This window comes from Dendrobates tinctorius, unplaced genomic scaffold (genome assembly GCF_039654945.1).
Source record: "Dendrobates tinctorius isolate UK_male_01 unplaced genomic scaffold, ASM3965494v1 ptg000293l, whole genome shotgun sequence".
Taxonomy (NCBI): domain Eukaryota; kingdom Metazoa; phylum Chordata; class Amphibia; order Anura; family Dendrobatidae; genus Dendrobates; species Dendrobates tinctorius.
The window spans coordinates 6,350,161-6,367,578 of record NW_027361960.1 but is presented as its reverse complement, the minus strand read 5'-3'; the positions used below and the strand labels follow the sequence as shown (position 1 = coordinate 6,367,578).

Sequence of the window (17,418 nt, the reverse complement as noted above, 5' to 3'; positions counted from 1 at the left end):
TCACTTTTATTTCATACATTATATAATTTATTAGTACATGTGAAGATAAGGAACTTTGTCAAATATCTTATCAGACAATTCAGCTTTTTCTTTCTAAATTTATTTTTCACTCTTAATTCATAAGTAAAATCTGTATTTATGATGACATATTTTCCCATTAGGGTATGTGCGCACATTCAGTGCTTGCACCAGAAAAGTGCCCTCGTGCAAGAACAGTATACAGTTTAGAAAATACGTTTTTGATTCACTGCCGATTTTGCCAATTTTCTCACCTACAAAGAATGGAGAGGTCTGTACTTTTTATCGCAGGTACACTTCAACTTTGAGAGACAGAATCTAAAAATAAAATTCAGAAAATCACATTGTATGATTTTTGCATAATTAATTTGCATTTTATTGTTGAAATAAGTATTTGATACAATAGAAAAACAGAACTTAATATTTGGTACAGAAACCTTTGTTTGCAATCACAGAGGTCAGACGGGTTTTTGTGAAGTGCAAGTTGCATTAATGATATGACCTCCCCTGTTTCTGCTCTTTTCTCAAAACAGAATTGTGTGTGGGGGAAGGACACACAATGTCAGGCGATTGTGGTCCAATCTATTTACTTTCTTTTAGAAGGATCCTTCCTTTACTGGCAACATTTCACAGGGCAGTTGGAGATAGTAAACTGCTTTTAGTCCTTGAAGAAAACTTGTGTGTCTTCTTATACAACTTTCATCCTGAGAGTGAAAAAAGAGAAAGTGTATGTTGTTGGCACAACTGGGTGTTTCCTGCAGAGCCTTATCTTTGGCTGAAGGCACCTTTCCCCTTGTCTAACAGGTGGAAAGTAAGGAGGAGCAAACATTTCTTGAATGTTTGTTTTATTCACCCTTCAGTGAATAATTCAGGTAGTCCACTCTACTTCACTGCCTGTCAGCTGTCAGTGTGCAATACCTGTATGCGTGGGGCTGTGTCATCTAGTTCATTTGTTCGTCACTGCTCAGTTATTACATTTTGCAAACTGTGCCAATTTGACACCAATTATCTGCTCTGAGAATGCCATACATCTACCAAGACCCGAGAGACAAAGAACCTAGCCTTCCCAGTACAGCTAAAAGTATTCACTCCTCTGGAAAAACTTATGAGGAGCTCAGACACGAGTGTAATAGGAAAGGGATTCTGTTTGAAGATGAAGACTTCAAAGCAAATGATTCCTCTCTGTTCTACAGTGAGAAACCCAACATCCCGTTTGTATGGAAACGGCCTAAGGTGAGAAACAGAAATAGTATGTAAAAATGTATATATTATGTAATTGGGTGTTGCCACAAGCCTCTAATCATTGGTTTTATCATTGTTTCCAATAAGATTATTTGTAGAAAGGTTTCCTCGTGGTCTTGATGACATTATGCTCAGTGCTGCAATTTAGTCTCTTCATTTCAAGCATATATTAATTCATTAAGTAACTAATGGTTTCCACCACAAGAATCAAAGGATTTTATGTTCCCCATACATATTAGATAACTTTTGGCTGATTAATATCAGCTTTCTCAGACGACTCTCCCATAAAAGCGCTGCGGAATATGTTGGCGCTATATAAATAAAAATTATTATTATTTATTATTATTATTATTATTACACAGGAGGGCTCACTCTGCCGAGACTTTTCTAATGGCAGCTTATCTCGGGGAACAAATATTGGGGGATCTGGCCAGTGTTAGTCTAAACTTTATGGGGGACCTTTACTTTGTATGTGTCTATTATTGAATTTACTACATCTAGTAAGCCAAATATTGTCTCCAATATCAATAAAACTGTTTGGAGCTATGTAACCATCTTGTATCACCTTAATCTTAATAATCCCGACACTACAGTAGTAAAGGCTAACACATACACAAGTTGTAAGCGGTAACACGTACAGGACAATATATTTTATAATCAGCATCCAAGGTTTATACATAATATATTACAAACACATTATAGCAGGTGCCCCACCAGCCCCAACAATGGAGCTCTGAAATGCCAGCACTGCAAAGAAAAAAACAAAAAAAAACAAATAACAGTTCTCATCACTGAGCCGCCGCATTACCATTTAAAGTTCAAAATATGTTTTTCCTCTCCTACCTTAAGGTCCTGTGCAGATTTGTCGCTTTTTTTTCTGTACAGATTTATCACAAAAACCTGAAAGGTTTCTTGATGCCAGCAAAGTGAATGAGAATCCTGACGTCTCATGCACACGTTGCTTATTTGTGACCTGCAGATTTCGTGCTGATATTAGGCTGTGTGCACACGATGCAGATATCCAGCGGATCCGCAGCGGATTTTACCGCGCAGAAACGTTGCATATCCGCATTGTGATGTACAGTAGCATTTAAATCAATGAAAAAAAACCGCTGTGCAGACACTGCGGATTTTTCCGCGCGGTTTTCCTGCGGTACAAAATCTGCAGCATGTCACTTCTTTTGTGCGGTTTTTCACCTCCCCTGTCTCCAAATCCGCGGGGGGAAAACCGCAGTGGAAAACCGCACAAAAACCGCATTAAAAATGGAAGAAATCCGCAGGAAAAATGCAGGTCATTTGACCTGCGGATTTCTTCAATTCTGTGCGGAAAAATCCACAGGGCAAAAAAGTATGTGTGCACTCAGCCTAAATCTGCAGCATGTCAATTCTTTCAGCATTTTTGCTGCAGTTTTCACTCATACTAGTGAGTAGGGAAAAATCTGCACCTAAAACGCACATACCAAACTCTGCATTTTTCCTGCCAAGAAATGCAGAAATCTCTGCATCTAAGTCTCTGTTCACACGTTGCTTTTTTCTGCAGATGAAACCTAATCTCTTGGCATTAAAAAAAGCTGCAGACAGAAAGTAGGTTTTGCTGCTTTACTTGCTATGTTTTTCAGGATCCTAAAGTTCAGCTTTGCTTCCACCATGCAAGCATGAACATTGCAATGTGTTCGGCTACTAATGCAAGACGTATGTGAAACCATAAAACATTTTTGGAAAAAAAGGCAATTTGATGAAATTACTTAGTGGAAAAGGATTTTTATGTTTGAAAAAATAGTGACAAAGTTCATGACAAAGTACACAATGTCAAATGTAAAAACAGCGGGGAGAGTTGAATTGGTTGGGCATAGTTTACCTAACATATTGGAGTTAAGCAGGCACTTTTTCCTTTTTTCATTTTGGTAGGGCCATTGAGTTGGTCAGGCATTGTTCTATCTCACACATTGGTAGTCATCATTTACTTTAGCACATGTCGCTAATTTTAATTAAACTGTACTAATACTAACAGCCAAGCTTATGTGAGCGCACAAAGACATTTTCGTTTAAACTTTGGAAAATCACAAAGTAATGGGCTTCAGATCCTGCTGTACCTGCTTTTTTTCACTAAAAACGCTACAAAAACTGATGGCAACATGTTTTCTGCTGCATTTTTTGCAATTATTCCTTGCTTTCTGTCGGTGACAAAACACTGCAAGAATTGACATACTGCAATTTTTTTTTTTTAAAGCAGTTTTCCAATTCAGTCAGGGGAAAAAAAAACTTGTGCATGAGATTTTTGAAATCTTTTGCTGGTACGGTGTAAAGCAGCTTTTAATTTGTAAAAAAAAAGCAGTATTTGTAAAAAAAAAAGCAGTAAAAATGCAACGTGTGAGCATAGCCTAATACCCTAATGCTCATCTTTTCAACCATAACGAGCCACTAAAAATTCTACAACTTAATTCATACCTTTGCTTTTAGAAACATATCATCATTATGCCAGAAAAGTGTTGCATCCTTTCACCGTGTTATTAGACTTAAGTGATTATTTACATTTTATGTTTTGACTTTTAAAGTCTGTTTTTTTTATTGTCATAACACTATTTGTTCACTTCATCATAACCTTTGTTCAGCATAAATGCTTCTCATGTGAACAGTAAAATGTTCAGATACACCCATTTTCATTAGTACATATCTTTATATGGATGACAGTGTACATTTGTTATTTAGCAAGCCAGCAGAGCATGTTTGACTTATGTTCTGCATGGCTTAGGCGGCATGCCCACAATCAGAAATAGCAGCGTTTTGGTTTCAGCACTTAATCCATAACACTGTGTTCTACATTAGAAGCACAGTGGATGGGATTTATAGATATCCCACACCCACTGTGCTTCTATTTACCGCTGCGTAAGCTCATCTGCGGTGCCGGATTACGAGCTGCAGCAGGTCAATTTCTGTAGTGGAGACGCTAGTCTCCTCTGCTGATTTTGACCAATTGAATGTCATTACATGCGGTGGGTGAATCCACATGTACTGACAAACAAGTGTGGCAATTAGATCGTGGGGACGTAGCTGTAAATTCCACTGCCCAGTGTTTATGAAAATACCAATCTTACTTTTTTTCTGTAGAAAAGTTCTTTTGTTTACGTAATAAATTCTTTAGCTCTTGATGTCTTTGAAAATCACCCTAATTCTTAATTAATTTTAGCATTATGAAACTTTGCAAAATGGACTTGCTTTGGTACTGTGTATGCTAATAGGAATGCTGGTATTATTTAGAGAACATTTCCACCTATAATAGTCATAAACATTAGACCAATGTCAGCTGAATCAGACAATATTGGAGGGATCAGCTTGGTTGAAAAACAGTAATACCACCCTATAGCAAAAATTAAGAATTGATGCCTCCCAAATTCTATTATTCATTTCTTGCCTTTTTTTTCCCTATAGGTTACTCTTGCCAAATATCAGTGCAGACACCACATGTTATATGTAGAGGTGGAAAAACCTGAACGGTAAAGTTCAGGTCCATACCGGACAACTAGTGTCCATATATAGATTACTCCTGTAAGTCCGTGCTACTGTTTGGGTTCGGCAGGCCAAACAAAGTTTGTTGACAGGCTTTAGTCCAGCCAATCAACATCCTTTTCCTGTATGGGCACTTCCATTCCCATCACATTCATGTCAAGTAAGGATATGACTGATTGGCTGGTGCACCGTATAAAAAATTAATAAGACATGGGGTCTCCTCTATTCTTTATAACTAGCACAGGTAAAGCGGACAGCTGCGAGCTGCAGCTTTGTCTTGACTGATTAGCAAAAATAGAGGGACCCTCATATCATTTTTTTTTTTAATTTAAATAATTTTAAAAAAATGGCGTGGGATCCAGACCATAATTGATAACCAGTCAAGGAAAAGCATACAGCTGGGAGCTAGTATTCTCAGACTGGGAAGGGGCCATGGATATTGGCCCTCCCCAGCCTAAAAACAGCAGCCGTCAGGCGCACCAGGAAAGGTGCATCCATTAGATTCTGATGCTTTGCCCAGCTCTTCCCACTTGCCATGCTGTATTCGCAAGTGGGGTAATAGTTTTGGGGTTGATGTCAGCAGTTTTATGTCCACTGTCATCAAACCCAGGGGTTAGTAAAGGAGAGGCCTCTATAAAACACCCCCATTACTAGCTCTGTAACCAAAAGTAAGGAAGAAACACAAAAAAGTCCTTTAGTTGAACAAAACACTCCCCCACAATAACTCTTATTTACCCATTTATTAATGTTAAAATAAAAATTCTAATTTCTACTCGTCTGTTGCAGATAAACCATAATGCTGATGTACCATGATGAGCACCAACTCTGCTATATCTGGGTGCATTGTTGAATTGTAATAAATGCTACCGTTCATTCCGGCAACCAGCTCACACTGAACTGAAAATGCAAACATGCCTGCGGTGACATCTTTAAGCTTACCACTGGTCACACACAGCCATGTTGTCACGTTCAGCTCAGTGTAATCTGGCTGTCTTTCTGTGCAGTAACATTACTGATTTCACCACTCAGCAATGCAACCAAATGTAGCAGAGTTGGGTATCTTCATGATACATCAGGATTATGGATTATCGGCAGACAGGTGAGGATTACTTTTTTTTTAATGTTAATAAATGGGTAAAAGAGGGGATTTGTCAGGGAGTGTTTCATTTAATTAAAGGACTTTTTTATGTGTGTCTTTATTACTTTTCACAATGGTGTAAGTAATGGGGGTGTCTGACAGACGCCTCTACATTACTAACCCTTGGGCTTGATGTCAGCGGACATAAAACCGATGACATCAACCTCAAAACTTTTAACCAACTTGCAAACACACCAGGGCAAGTGGGAAGAGCCGATAGCTAAGCTCCAGAATTGGCCCATCTAATGAGTGTGCCATTTCTGGACTGGGTGAGGACTGATGTTATTAGTTTGGGAGCGGGCCCCTTCTCAACCTTGTAATATCAGCCCATAGCTGTCTGTTTAGCCTTTGCTGGTTACTGAACATAGAGGGACCCCACATTATTTTATTGGATGTCCCTCTATTTTAACCCCTTTCTGACCTTTGACGTACTATTCTATCCATGTGACCTGGGCCCCTATGACCATGGATGGAATAGGACGTCATCACAATCGGGCGCGCACACGGGAGGTGCATGGCCGATCGTGGCCAGGTGTCAGCTGATTCTAACAGCTCCTGGCACTTTAACCTCCAAAATGCTGCCATCGAACATGATCACAGCATTCCGGGAGCAGGCAGAGCTCAACTGTGACAGCACCTCTGCCTTTGGATCGGAGACCCCGCTGCACTGTCTCCTTAGCTGAGAGACTTCCTGTCATGCGCACCGATGACCAGGAAGTCTCTCAGGTTAGTAAGAAATCCCCTAAATCAATATTTGAATTAAAAAAAACTATAAAAGTTCACATTTGGTATTGCCGTGTCCGTAATTACCCACCCTATAAAACTGTCCCACTAGTTAACCCCTCTAGTGAACACCATAAAAAAATATGAATAGCCGACAAGATCTTATATTACATTATTGAATATATTCGTCCCATATTTTTATTCAGAGGCTGTAATGTAACTTATCGATCTAATTTTAGTATATTATGTATGGGATATGAATATGTGATATGTATCTTGAAATATGTTATTGCAATTGAAAAAAAATTTTTTTTTTTGTTATATATTCATCTTTTTCATCTTACATTAGGAGTATATATATATATATCTCCCTTTTAAATTATATGTTATTTATGTTGTATTGTCTACATTGACTGTTTTTTTTCTTTTCCTCTTTGTTTGGCTCTCCCACCATTACCATATTGGGAGCTGCTTTGGAGCAGTCCACACATGTGTTTCTGATTTTTGCAGGTGGGAGAATCCAATAAAAGGAAGTTGGTTACATTTAATGTCAGAACATGATTAAGACCTGAGGCGTCGAAACGCGTTGTTCTGCAGTCATCCGACTAGTATGCTGTACCTGCTGGAATTTTAATATGCATTGGCACAATAAAATGGATTTTTAATTTTCCATTTCTCGCGCTGGAATTTTTCTTCCTTCTTTTTCACTGTTGATTGACTGCCTGGTCAAGTCCGTGCGCAAGGATTTGGATTCTGCCGGCAGGGCAGTACAGTGAGCTGGATTGTTTTTCCTTTTCTTTTTACCATAAAAAAAACAAGGCACAAAACAATGCTTTATCATCATACAGCCGAACAAAAAGTCAAAAAGTGGAATAACACGCAATCAAAAAGACGGATATAAATAAATTTGGTACCGCTGGAAATTTCATTTTGTCCCTCAAAAAGCAAGCCCCCACACAGCTCCATCACTGGAAAAATAAAAAGTTATAGCTCTCAGAATAAAGCGATGCAAAAATTAATTTTTCTAAATAATACTTTTTATTATATAAAAGCGCCAAAACATAAAAAATTATAAATGAGGTATTGCTGTAATTGTACTGACCCGAAGAATAAAACTGCTTTATCAATTTTACCACACGCGGAACGGTGTAAACACCCCCCCAAAAGAAATTCATGAATTGCTGGTTTTTGCTCATTCTGTCTACCAAAAATCGGAATAGAAAGCGATCAAAAATGTCATGTGCCCGAAAATAGTACCAATAAAAACGTCAGCTTGTCCCAAAAAAAAACAATATCTCAGATAACTCTGTGGGCCAAAACATGGAAAAATTATAGCTCTCAAAATGTTGTGATGCAAAAACTATTTTTCAAAAAAGCATCTTTTAGTGTGTGACAGCAGCCAAACATAACAGCCCGCTATAAAAACCCACTATAAATGGTAAATCAAATCCCCCTTTATCACCCCCTTAGTTAAGGGAAAAATAATAAAATTAAAAAGTATTTATTTCCATTTTTCTGTTAGGGTTGGGGCCAAAGTTAGGGTTAAGGTTGGGGCTAGAGTTGGGGTTAGAGTTTGGATTAGGGTTAGGATTGATGTTGAGATTAGGGTTAGGGGTGTGTTAGGGTTAGGTTTGTGGTTAGTGTTAGGGATGTGTTGGGGTTGGAGTTAGAATTGAGGGGTGTTATGATTGAGTCACCGTAGGAGGCAAAAACAGAAATGCTAGCTAAGTCCTGAAAACCAGAGAAGTTGGCAACTATCAGATTGCAGACCCCTGAACCTATCAACACAACTAGCAGTAGCCGTGGGGGGTTCCTACGATGACCTAGACCCCTCGATCACAGCCGGAGAGATACATAGGCCTAAAGAAGGAAAGGGGAAATCTAACTGCCCCAGAGCAGACCCCAAAGCAATAGGCAGCCCCCCACATATAATGACGGTGAAGCAAGATGAAAACACTTACACAGACAGAAAGACAGGCTGAGCAAAGACGGGGCCCAAAAACTACCTAGATAGGAACGGATAGGAAGGCTGCTGTCTGCAATCTGCCAAAACCCTATCAAAGACAAAAGCCAACAAGCTGATATAAAAATGGCCCTGAAGCAACTAAGCTTCCAAAACTAAATCAGCACTCAGGTACCTTCAGAAGACAGAGCTCACAGAACACTGCACACTCCAGCAGGGAGTGGCAGAATCCAAAAAGCAAGAAAAACAAAAACAAATCTTAGATGCAAAAAGGCAAAACAGAAAACTTAGCTTTAGGAGAGCAGGAATCAGACTGGTGTCCAAGAGTCCACAGAGAAATCACCCGCAGGGCAGAAAGGGCATAGGCTGCCTTAAATCCAGTCAGTGACTCCACTCAGCCAATCGTCTTCATTAGTCCCAGGTGTCTGATAATCAGGCTCACTACCTTCCTTCACTAGAAAAGGGAGTTCACCAGGCCTCAGTGATGGAGGGGAAAATGAACTCACAACAGAGGGGTTTCCACTGTCCAGACACATAAGGGGCTCTCCAAACGTGACATGGCGTCCAATCTCAATTCCAGCCAATTCTGCCTTGAAAAAGTCAAACGGTGCTCCTTCCCTTCCAAGCTCTGCTGTGTGCCCAAACAGTGATTTACCCCAATATATAGGGTATCGGCATACTCAGGACAAATTGAACAACAACTTTTGTGGTCCAATTTCTCCTGTTACCCTTGCGAAAATAAAAAATTGGGGGCGAAAAGATCATTTTTGTGAAAAAAATGATTTTTTTTTTTAATTTTTACATCTCTATGCTTTAAACTTCTGTGAAGCGCTTGGGGGTTCAATGTGTTCACCACACATCCAGATTAGTTCCCTAGGGGGTCTAATTTCCAAAATGGTGTCATTTGTGGGGGGTTTCCACTGTTTAGGCACATAAGGGGCTCTCCAAACGCGACATGGCGTCCGATCTCAATTCCAGACCATTTTGCATTGAAAAGTCAAAAGGTCCTCGTTCCCTTCTGAGCTCTGCCATGTGCCCAAACAGTGGTTTACCTGCACATATGGAGTATCAGCGTACTCAAGACAAATTGTACAACAACTTTTGGGGTCCAATTTCTCCTGCTACCCTTGGTAAAATAAAATAAATTGGATCTCAATTAAATTTTTTGTGAAAAAAATGACATGTGGGAGATGTTACTTATTAAGTATTTTGTGTGACATATCTCTGTGATTTAAGGGGATAAAAATTCAAAGTTGGAAAATTGTGAAATTTTTGCCAAATTTCCATTTTTTCACAAACGCAAGTAATATCAAATAAATTTTACCACTATCATGAAGTACAATATGTCATGAGAAAACAATGTCAGAATCACCGGGATCCATAGAAGCGTTCCAGAGTTAACTCATAAAAGGACAGTGGTCAGAATTGTAAAAATTGGCCTGGTTATTAACATGCAAACACCCTTGGGGGTAAGGGGGTTAATAACCAGTAAAGGGTATGCAAACAGCTGTGAGCTGACATTAATAGGCTGGGAACCTTTATGGATACGGGCCTTTTCTCAGAATAATAATAACACAAACCCCCAGCTGTCACCTTTCCCTCGGCTGGTTAGTAAAATTAAGGGGGACCACATGCCACTTTTTTCTTGTATTCTATTTATTAGCAAAATACACACGCACTGCACTAATTATCTCACTGACATATTTATTACTTTGGACAGGCACCAGCTGGTGAACACTCATCAGCCTGCTCTAGCTGCTGTCAGTGAGACCAAGCACATGCTGATGAGTAGTACTCATCAACCAATGCCTAACCAGCCATAAATTTTCACTGCCAGTCACAGCTACTGGCTCACAAGCTGTCACCTGTGTGACACAGCGGGAACCACAGCGCTGTGATGAGCGGTAACATGTAAGGTTACCGCCGATCAGAGCTGGTGATTCCAACGCTATCACACAGATGACAGTGTGGGAACCACCAGATGTTCAGGTCCCCACTCATTTGAATGGGGTCTGGTTCAAGTACCATTCTAGTAGCCATACTAACCTTTTTTTCTAAACATCTGATGGACCCGAACATCCTCATGTCCGCCCATTCCTGCTCGTATGCAATGTGATGTGTTATTTTACGTTATATTATGCTTTGCTATGTACTACCAACAATGTGCTATCGCTAAGTAGTATGATGTCCTTTTAAGTAAAGTAATCACTGCAATGTCATATATTATTGCCATTAATTATGTGGATGCTGCAATAGAATTATGTGAGACACTACATGAGTAAAGTCAGATCCATTAAGTATTTATGCGTGGCTGGAATCAAAACATAAATAGCCCAGTGTGTCACGGAGGAGCAATATGGAAATAGCCTCTTCAGAGGAGCATTGCATGACCTGTAAGTCTCTTTATGGCGGCTTGGCAATCTCCAAAAGGAGCAACGTTCCTCTTTATAATGGTGAGCAATTGCTGAAGTCAGTGGTGCAGCTCAATAATACTAATGGTTTTGTGCTGTGTCTATAAGAAACACCTATGACATAGCTAGTTTGCATTTTGAGGTTTGCAGCGCTCATAATTCAGATACACCATGCCGGAGCTTCATGACAGCTACAAATGGTATGAAGAAAGACGCATCATGGTTAGACTCACCAGGTGAGCTGGATCCTCCAAGCCCAAGGTACAGGGTGGGCACACGGGCCTTTATGCAAGCAGATAGATGAGACATCCTGGACACAGACAGCTGAGGGACTGGAAACCGTAGTTAGATGGATGTCCAGAAAATTGCTGACAGGCAGCCAGAATGCTGAAAACCACAGTTAGGCGGGAGTTGTCCAGGAGACAGCAGGCAGACAACAAGCAGGTTCCTGGAAACCTCAGGTGAGTGGGAGATATCCAGGAGGCCGCAGGCAGGCAGGTGGATGCTGGAAACAACAGGCAGGCAGAAGATGTCTATTAGACCGCAAGCAGGTAGGTTCATGGAAACCATAGGTAGGTAGGCAGGAGACATCCCAATGACTGCAGGTAGGCAGACGGGATGCAGAAAACCGCAGACAGTTTGGAGGTGCACCGGTAGCAGCAGTCAGCAGCTGAGCAGGTCAACGTGTACAAACTAACTCAGATTCTAGCAACACTGAAGTCTTAATACCAAGACACAGGTATGTGTCTTGGTGAGCATTATATAGACCTAGGCAGATGCTCACATGGCTGTTATGAATGAGTCACTGGAGGAGGAGAAAAAAATACAAGCTAAGTCCAGAAAACTGGAGAGGTTGGTAGCTATCGGATTGCAGACCCCTGATCCTATACACCACAACTAACAGTAGCCGTGGGGGGTTCCTACGGTGCCCTAGACCCCTCGTCACAGCCGGAGAACTACATAAGCCTAAAGAAGGAAAGGGGAAATCTAAACTGCCCCAGAGCAGACCCCAAAGCAATAGACAGCCCCCAACATGTATTGTCGGTGAAAAACAGATGAAAACACAAACACAGACAGAAAGTCAGGCTGAGCAAACGATGGGGCCCAACTAACTTGATAGGACAGGACAGAAAAGATGCTGGCTGCAATCCGCAAAAAACCCTACCAAAAATGTCCCAACCGTCTGATAGGGAAAAAGGCCCTGAAGTCGCTAGACTTCAAAATCACTATATCAGCACTCAGGTATATTCTGAAAACAGAGCAAAAGAGATCAACTGATCAGAGACAAAAATGGAATTCAGCCAGTCCCAACCAGGACTGGCTGAATACAAACACTAAGGAAACCAGACAAAATCTCATGGAATAATAGCAGGGCAAAAAACTTAGCTTTTAGTAGACAGGAACTAAACTGAATGCAAGAGCTCAGAGCAGAAAGGATCACCAGCAGCCCTCCAGGGCGTCAGCTGCCTTATAGCCACTCAAAAATTCCAGATGTCCAATCACACTCCGCCTGTTCATATGACAGGTTCTTCCCATCCCAATCAATTTCACTACCTCTCCTCACCAGCAGAGGGAGTTCATCAGACATCAAAGGTGAAGGGGAGAATGAACTCACAACAGTACCTCCCCCTTGAGGAGGGGTCACCAACCCTCATCCACGCCACCAGGGCGATCAGGATGGGCCCGATGAAAAGCACGAACCAATCTTTTGGCATGAATATCGGATGCAGGGACCCAAGAATTATCCTCCTGGCCATAACCCTTCCATTTAACCAAATACTGGAGTTTCCGTCTAGCCAGACGAGAATCCAGTATCTTCTCAACCTCATATTCCACATTACCTTCAACCAATACAAGGTCAGGAGGTGCCACCACAGGAACTACTGGCTCAACAAACCTCTTTAACAGAGACTTATGAAACACGTTATGGATCTTGAATGTAACAGGAAGAGCCAAACCAGTGGCGTAGCAACTGTTTGTGGCGCCCGGGGCGGTCGAAAAATTTGCCGCCCCTTTGGTCGTTGATAATTTGGAAGCATCCGAAGAGCCCACACTACACTCAAAGATCTAATTTTTAGTCTGCTACTAACTCTGCTATTATTTCTAAATTTCTAGACTTTCATCTTCTTGCAGTTTTCTATATATATATATATATATATATATATATATATATATATGTATGTATTAGCTTGATGATGCTGGATGAAGACCTAATGACTTTTTTAATAATAATTTTTAATAATGTGACAGAAAAAAAACCAGAAAGTAAAAATTATTTTGGCGGACAGGGGGCGGACACTGACAGCTTGGGGCCCCTGTGCAAGAAATGTGTCCGGGCCCCCCTCCTTTTATGGCATCAAAGCTACGTGTGTGTGTATATATACATATATATATATATATATATATATATATATATATATATATATATATAGAGATAGATATTGATATTATATAGCCACACATACATACAGGTATATATTACATAGCCTCCTTTATTATATATATTGCTGTCGCTTACACAGTGCCCTCTCTTGTTATGTACAGTACCGTCCCTTACATATTGGATTATATAGAGCCCTGTTATTTATTACATACCATCCTGTCTTGTTGGCTGTATAATGCAATGATGGCTGATGGAGCATGGGAAAGCTTCCTTTCTAATGGAGGAGCTGATGGACTGGTAGTTTGGTCACCGGCTCCTCGATCAGCAGTCATTTTATATCTAAAAAGAGAAGGGACTATGTAATAAAAGAGGGCACTGTAAATAACAAAATTAACAAGAATACACTATGTAAGAGACAGCACTATACATAACAGCAGAGGAAGCTATGTAATAAGGGACGGCATCATATATAACTAGAGAGGATGATACGTAATAAGGGATGGTGTTATACATAATAAAAGAGGAAACTATGTATCTAAGGATGGTGTTATACAGAATTAGTGAGTACACTATATACTAAGGGACTGTGTTTGACATAATAAGCGATAATATCTTCCTCCACCTCCCCCTGTTCCTAAGGCCATTATAAGTCCCCCTTCCTCCCATCCCAATCCCCCACACCCCTCATTGTCCTCCTCCCCTCGCATCCCATTATTGTCCTCTCCCCACCCCATCATTGCCCTCTTCACCACCTCCATCATTTTCTTCTCCACCACTATCTTTGCTTTCTCCTCCATCATTTCCTCCTCCTCCACCACCCCCATTTATTGCCCTTTCCACCACCACCATCATTGCATTCTCCCCCACCACCCCATCATTGCCCTCTCCATCACCCCCATCATTGCCTTCTCCTTCACCCCATCATTGTCTTCTCCCTATCACTCCCATCATTGCCTTCTCCATCACCCCATCATTGTCTTCTCCCTATCACTCCCATCATTGCCTGCTCCATCACCCTCATCACTCCCATCATTGCCTTCCCTGCATCACCCCCATCATGGCCTTCTCCCATTACCCTCACATGGCCTTCTCCCATTACCCTCACATGGCCTTCTCCCATTACCCCCATCATGGCCTTCTCCCATTACCCCCATCATGGCCTTCTCCCATTACCCCCATCATGGCCTTCTCCCGTCACCCCAGGCATCATGGCCTTCTCTCCCTATCACGATCTTCTCATGTCCCCATCTCCTGCAGGGCCAGGCTAACCTACAGACATAAACACACAGACATATACACACACACACACACAGACACCACCTCTCTCCTCTCACCTGTCCGCAGCATCGCGCGCGCTTCCTCCCTCACACAGCAGCGGCCGCTGAATGATGACGGGCAGGAAGCAGGACGGACCCTTGCAGCTCCGCTCCTGCTATTCACTCTTGCAGGCAGCGGAGCTGCTGTGATCGCTACCTGCCCGCTGCTGCACTGTACTGCAGGGTGGAATTGCTGCTGCCGCGCCGCCCCCACACACATGCCACCTGGGGCGGACCGCCCCCCCCACGCTATGCCAGTGAGCCAAACGAAAAGAGACCGGAATAAGAATCTCCAAAATCTTGTAAGGTCCAATAAATCAAGGTTTAAACTTTGGAGAAGCCACCTTCATAGAGATATTCTTTGATGACAACCAAACCATATCACCCACCTTAAACCGGGGACCAATGGTCCTATGCCGGTTGGAAAACCCCTGGGCCTTTTCCTGGGAGAGAGACAACTTATCCACCACTTGGTCCCAGGTCTGGTGCATTCTCTCCACCACAGTGTCAACACCTGGGCAGGCAGAAGACGCCACCTGCCCTGAAGAGAATCGAGGATGAAACCCAAAGTTACAAAAAAAAAGATGACATCAAAGTGGCAGAACTAGCTCTATTATTTAAAGCAAATTCGGCCAAGGGCAAAAATGAAACCCAAACATTCTGATCAGCAGAAATAAAACATCTCAAATACGACTCCAAAGTCTGGTTTGTTCTCTCCGTCTGCCCATTGGTTTGAGGGTGAAACGCAGAGGAGAAGGACAACTGAATTCCCAGCTTGGAACAGAAAGTTCTCCAAAATCTAGAAACAAACTGAACTCCTCTGTCAGATACAATGTTCTCAGGAATCCTGTGCAAGTGAACCACCTGTTGCAAAAACAAGGGCACCAACTCTGAGGAAGATGGCAACTTAGGGAGTGGTACAAGATGGACCATCTTAGAGAATCTATCACAAATCACCCAAATAACAGTCATTCTCTGAGAGACAGGCATATCAGAGATAAAATCCATTGAAATATGGGTCCATGGCCTCCTGGGCACCGGCAAAGGCATCAACAACCCACTAGAGCGAGAACAAGGTTTAGACCGGGAGCAAGTCCCACAGGACTGCACAAAATTCCTGACATCACGAGACAAGGCGGGCCACCAAAAAGACCGACTCACCAAATCTCTAGTACCAAAAATACCTGGATGACCAGCCAATGCGGAGCAATGAAGCTCAGACATCACTCTCTTCCTCCACTGGTCAGGAACATACAATTTTCCAATGGGACAACGGTCAGGTTTGTCCTCCTGAAACTCTTCCAGAACATGTCTCAAATCGGGCGAGATGGCAGAAAGAACTACCCCCTCACCTAAGATGGTAGCAGGCTTAGTCACAACAGGAGAATCAGCAAGGAAACTCCTAGAGAGGGCGTCTGCCTTGACATTCTTAGTGCCCAGAAGAAAAGAGACCACAAAATCAAAACGTGTGAAAAACAAGGCCCACCTAGCCTGTCTAGGATTCAACCGTTTGGCCGACTCCAGGTAAATCACATTCTTGTGGTCAGTAAGGACCACGACTTGATGTTTAGCTCCCTCCAACCAATGTCTCCACTCCTCAAATGCCCATTTCATGGCTAACAGTTCCCGATTCCCCACATCATAGTTACGTTCGGATGGGGAGAACTTTCGGGAAAAGAAAGCACAGGGATTCATTTTAGATGTTACAGGATCCTTTTGGGACAAAACAGCTCCTGCACCAATCTCAGAAGCGTCCACCTCTACATGAAGCGAGAGTGAGACATCAGGTTGCCACAAAACCGGAGCAGAAGTGAACCTTCGCTTCAGCTCCTGAAAGGAAGAAACAGCCTCCGGAGACCAGTTCAGCACATCAGCACCCTTCTTGGTCAAATCAGTCAATGGTTTGGCAATACCAGAAAAATTAGCTATAAATTTACGATAAAAATTAGCAAAACCCAAAAACTTCTGGAGGGCCTTCAAAGAAGTGGGCTGAACCCAATCATAAATGGCCTGTACCTTGGCTGGGTCCATTTCAATAGTTGACGGAGACAAAATAAATCCCAAAAATGAAATCCTCTGTACACCAAAAAGTCATTTCGATCCCTTGACATACAGGGAATTCTCCCTCAAAATCCGGAACACAGTCCGAACATGTTCCACATGAGAGTCCCAATCCTTGGAAAAGATCAAAATATCATCCAGATAGATGATCAAAAATGTATCCACAAAGTCTCGGAAAATATCATTCATGAAGCACTGGAAGACAGAAGGGGCATTAGTGAGCCCAAAAGGCATCACCAGGTACTCAAAATGTCCCTCCAGAGTATTAAATGCCATCTTCCATTCATCCCCCTGCTTAATGCGAATAAGATTATACGCCCCCCTGAGGTCAAGCTTGGTAAACCAGCAAGCACCTTTAACTCTGGAGAATAGATCAGAAATCAGGGGTAACGGATGCTGATATTTAACAGTAATTTTGTTGAGGGAACGATAGTCAATACAAGGCCTTAATGAACCATCTTTCTTGGCCACAAAAAAACCCCCAGCACCTAAGGGTGAAGAGGATGGTCTAATATGACCCTTCTCCAACGACTCCTTAATATAGGATCGCATAGCCTCGTGCTCGGGTACAGATAAATTGAAAAGTCGACCCTTGGAAAATTTACACCCAGGGCTCAGCTCAATTGCACAGTCATAACTCCTATGAGGAGGCAAAG

At 41.9% G+C, this 17,418-nt stretch overlaps 1 protein-coding gene across 1 annotated transcript in view; it reads left to right on the top strand.

The window, feature by feature from the left end:
- Positions 1-567: 567 nt before the first annotated feature.
- Positions 568-17,418, top strand: part of CAPN9 (calpain 9) — a 305,702-nt gene continuing 288,851 nt past the window's right edge. The window contains exon 1 of the mRNA XM_073560090.1: positions 568-1,251. Coding sequence (XP_073416191.1) covers positions 1,039-1,251 — 213 coding nt within the window. The 5' untranslated portion in view covers positions 568-1,038. The remainder of the gene's footprint in view (positions 1,252-17,418) is intronic.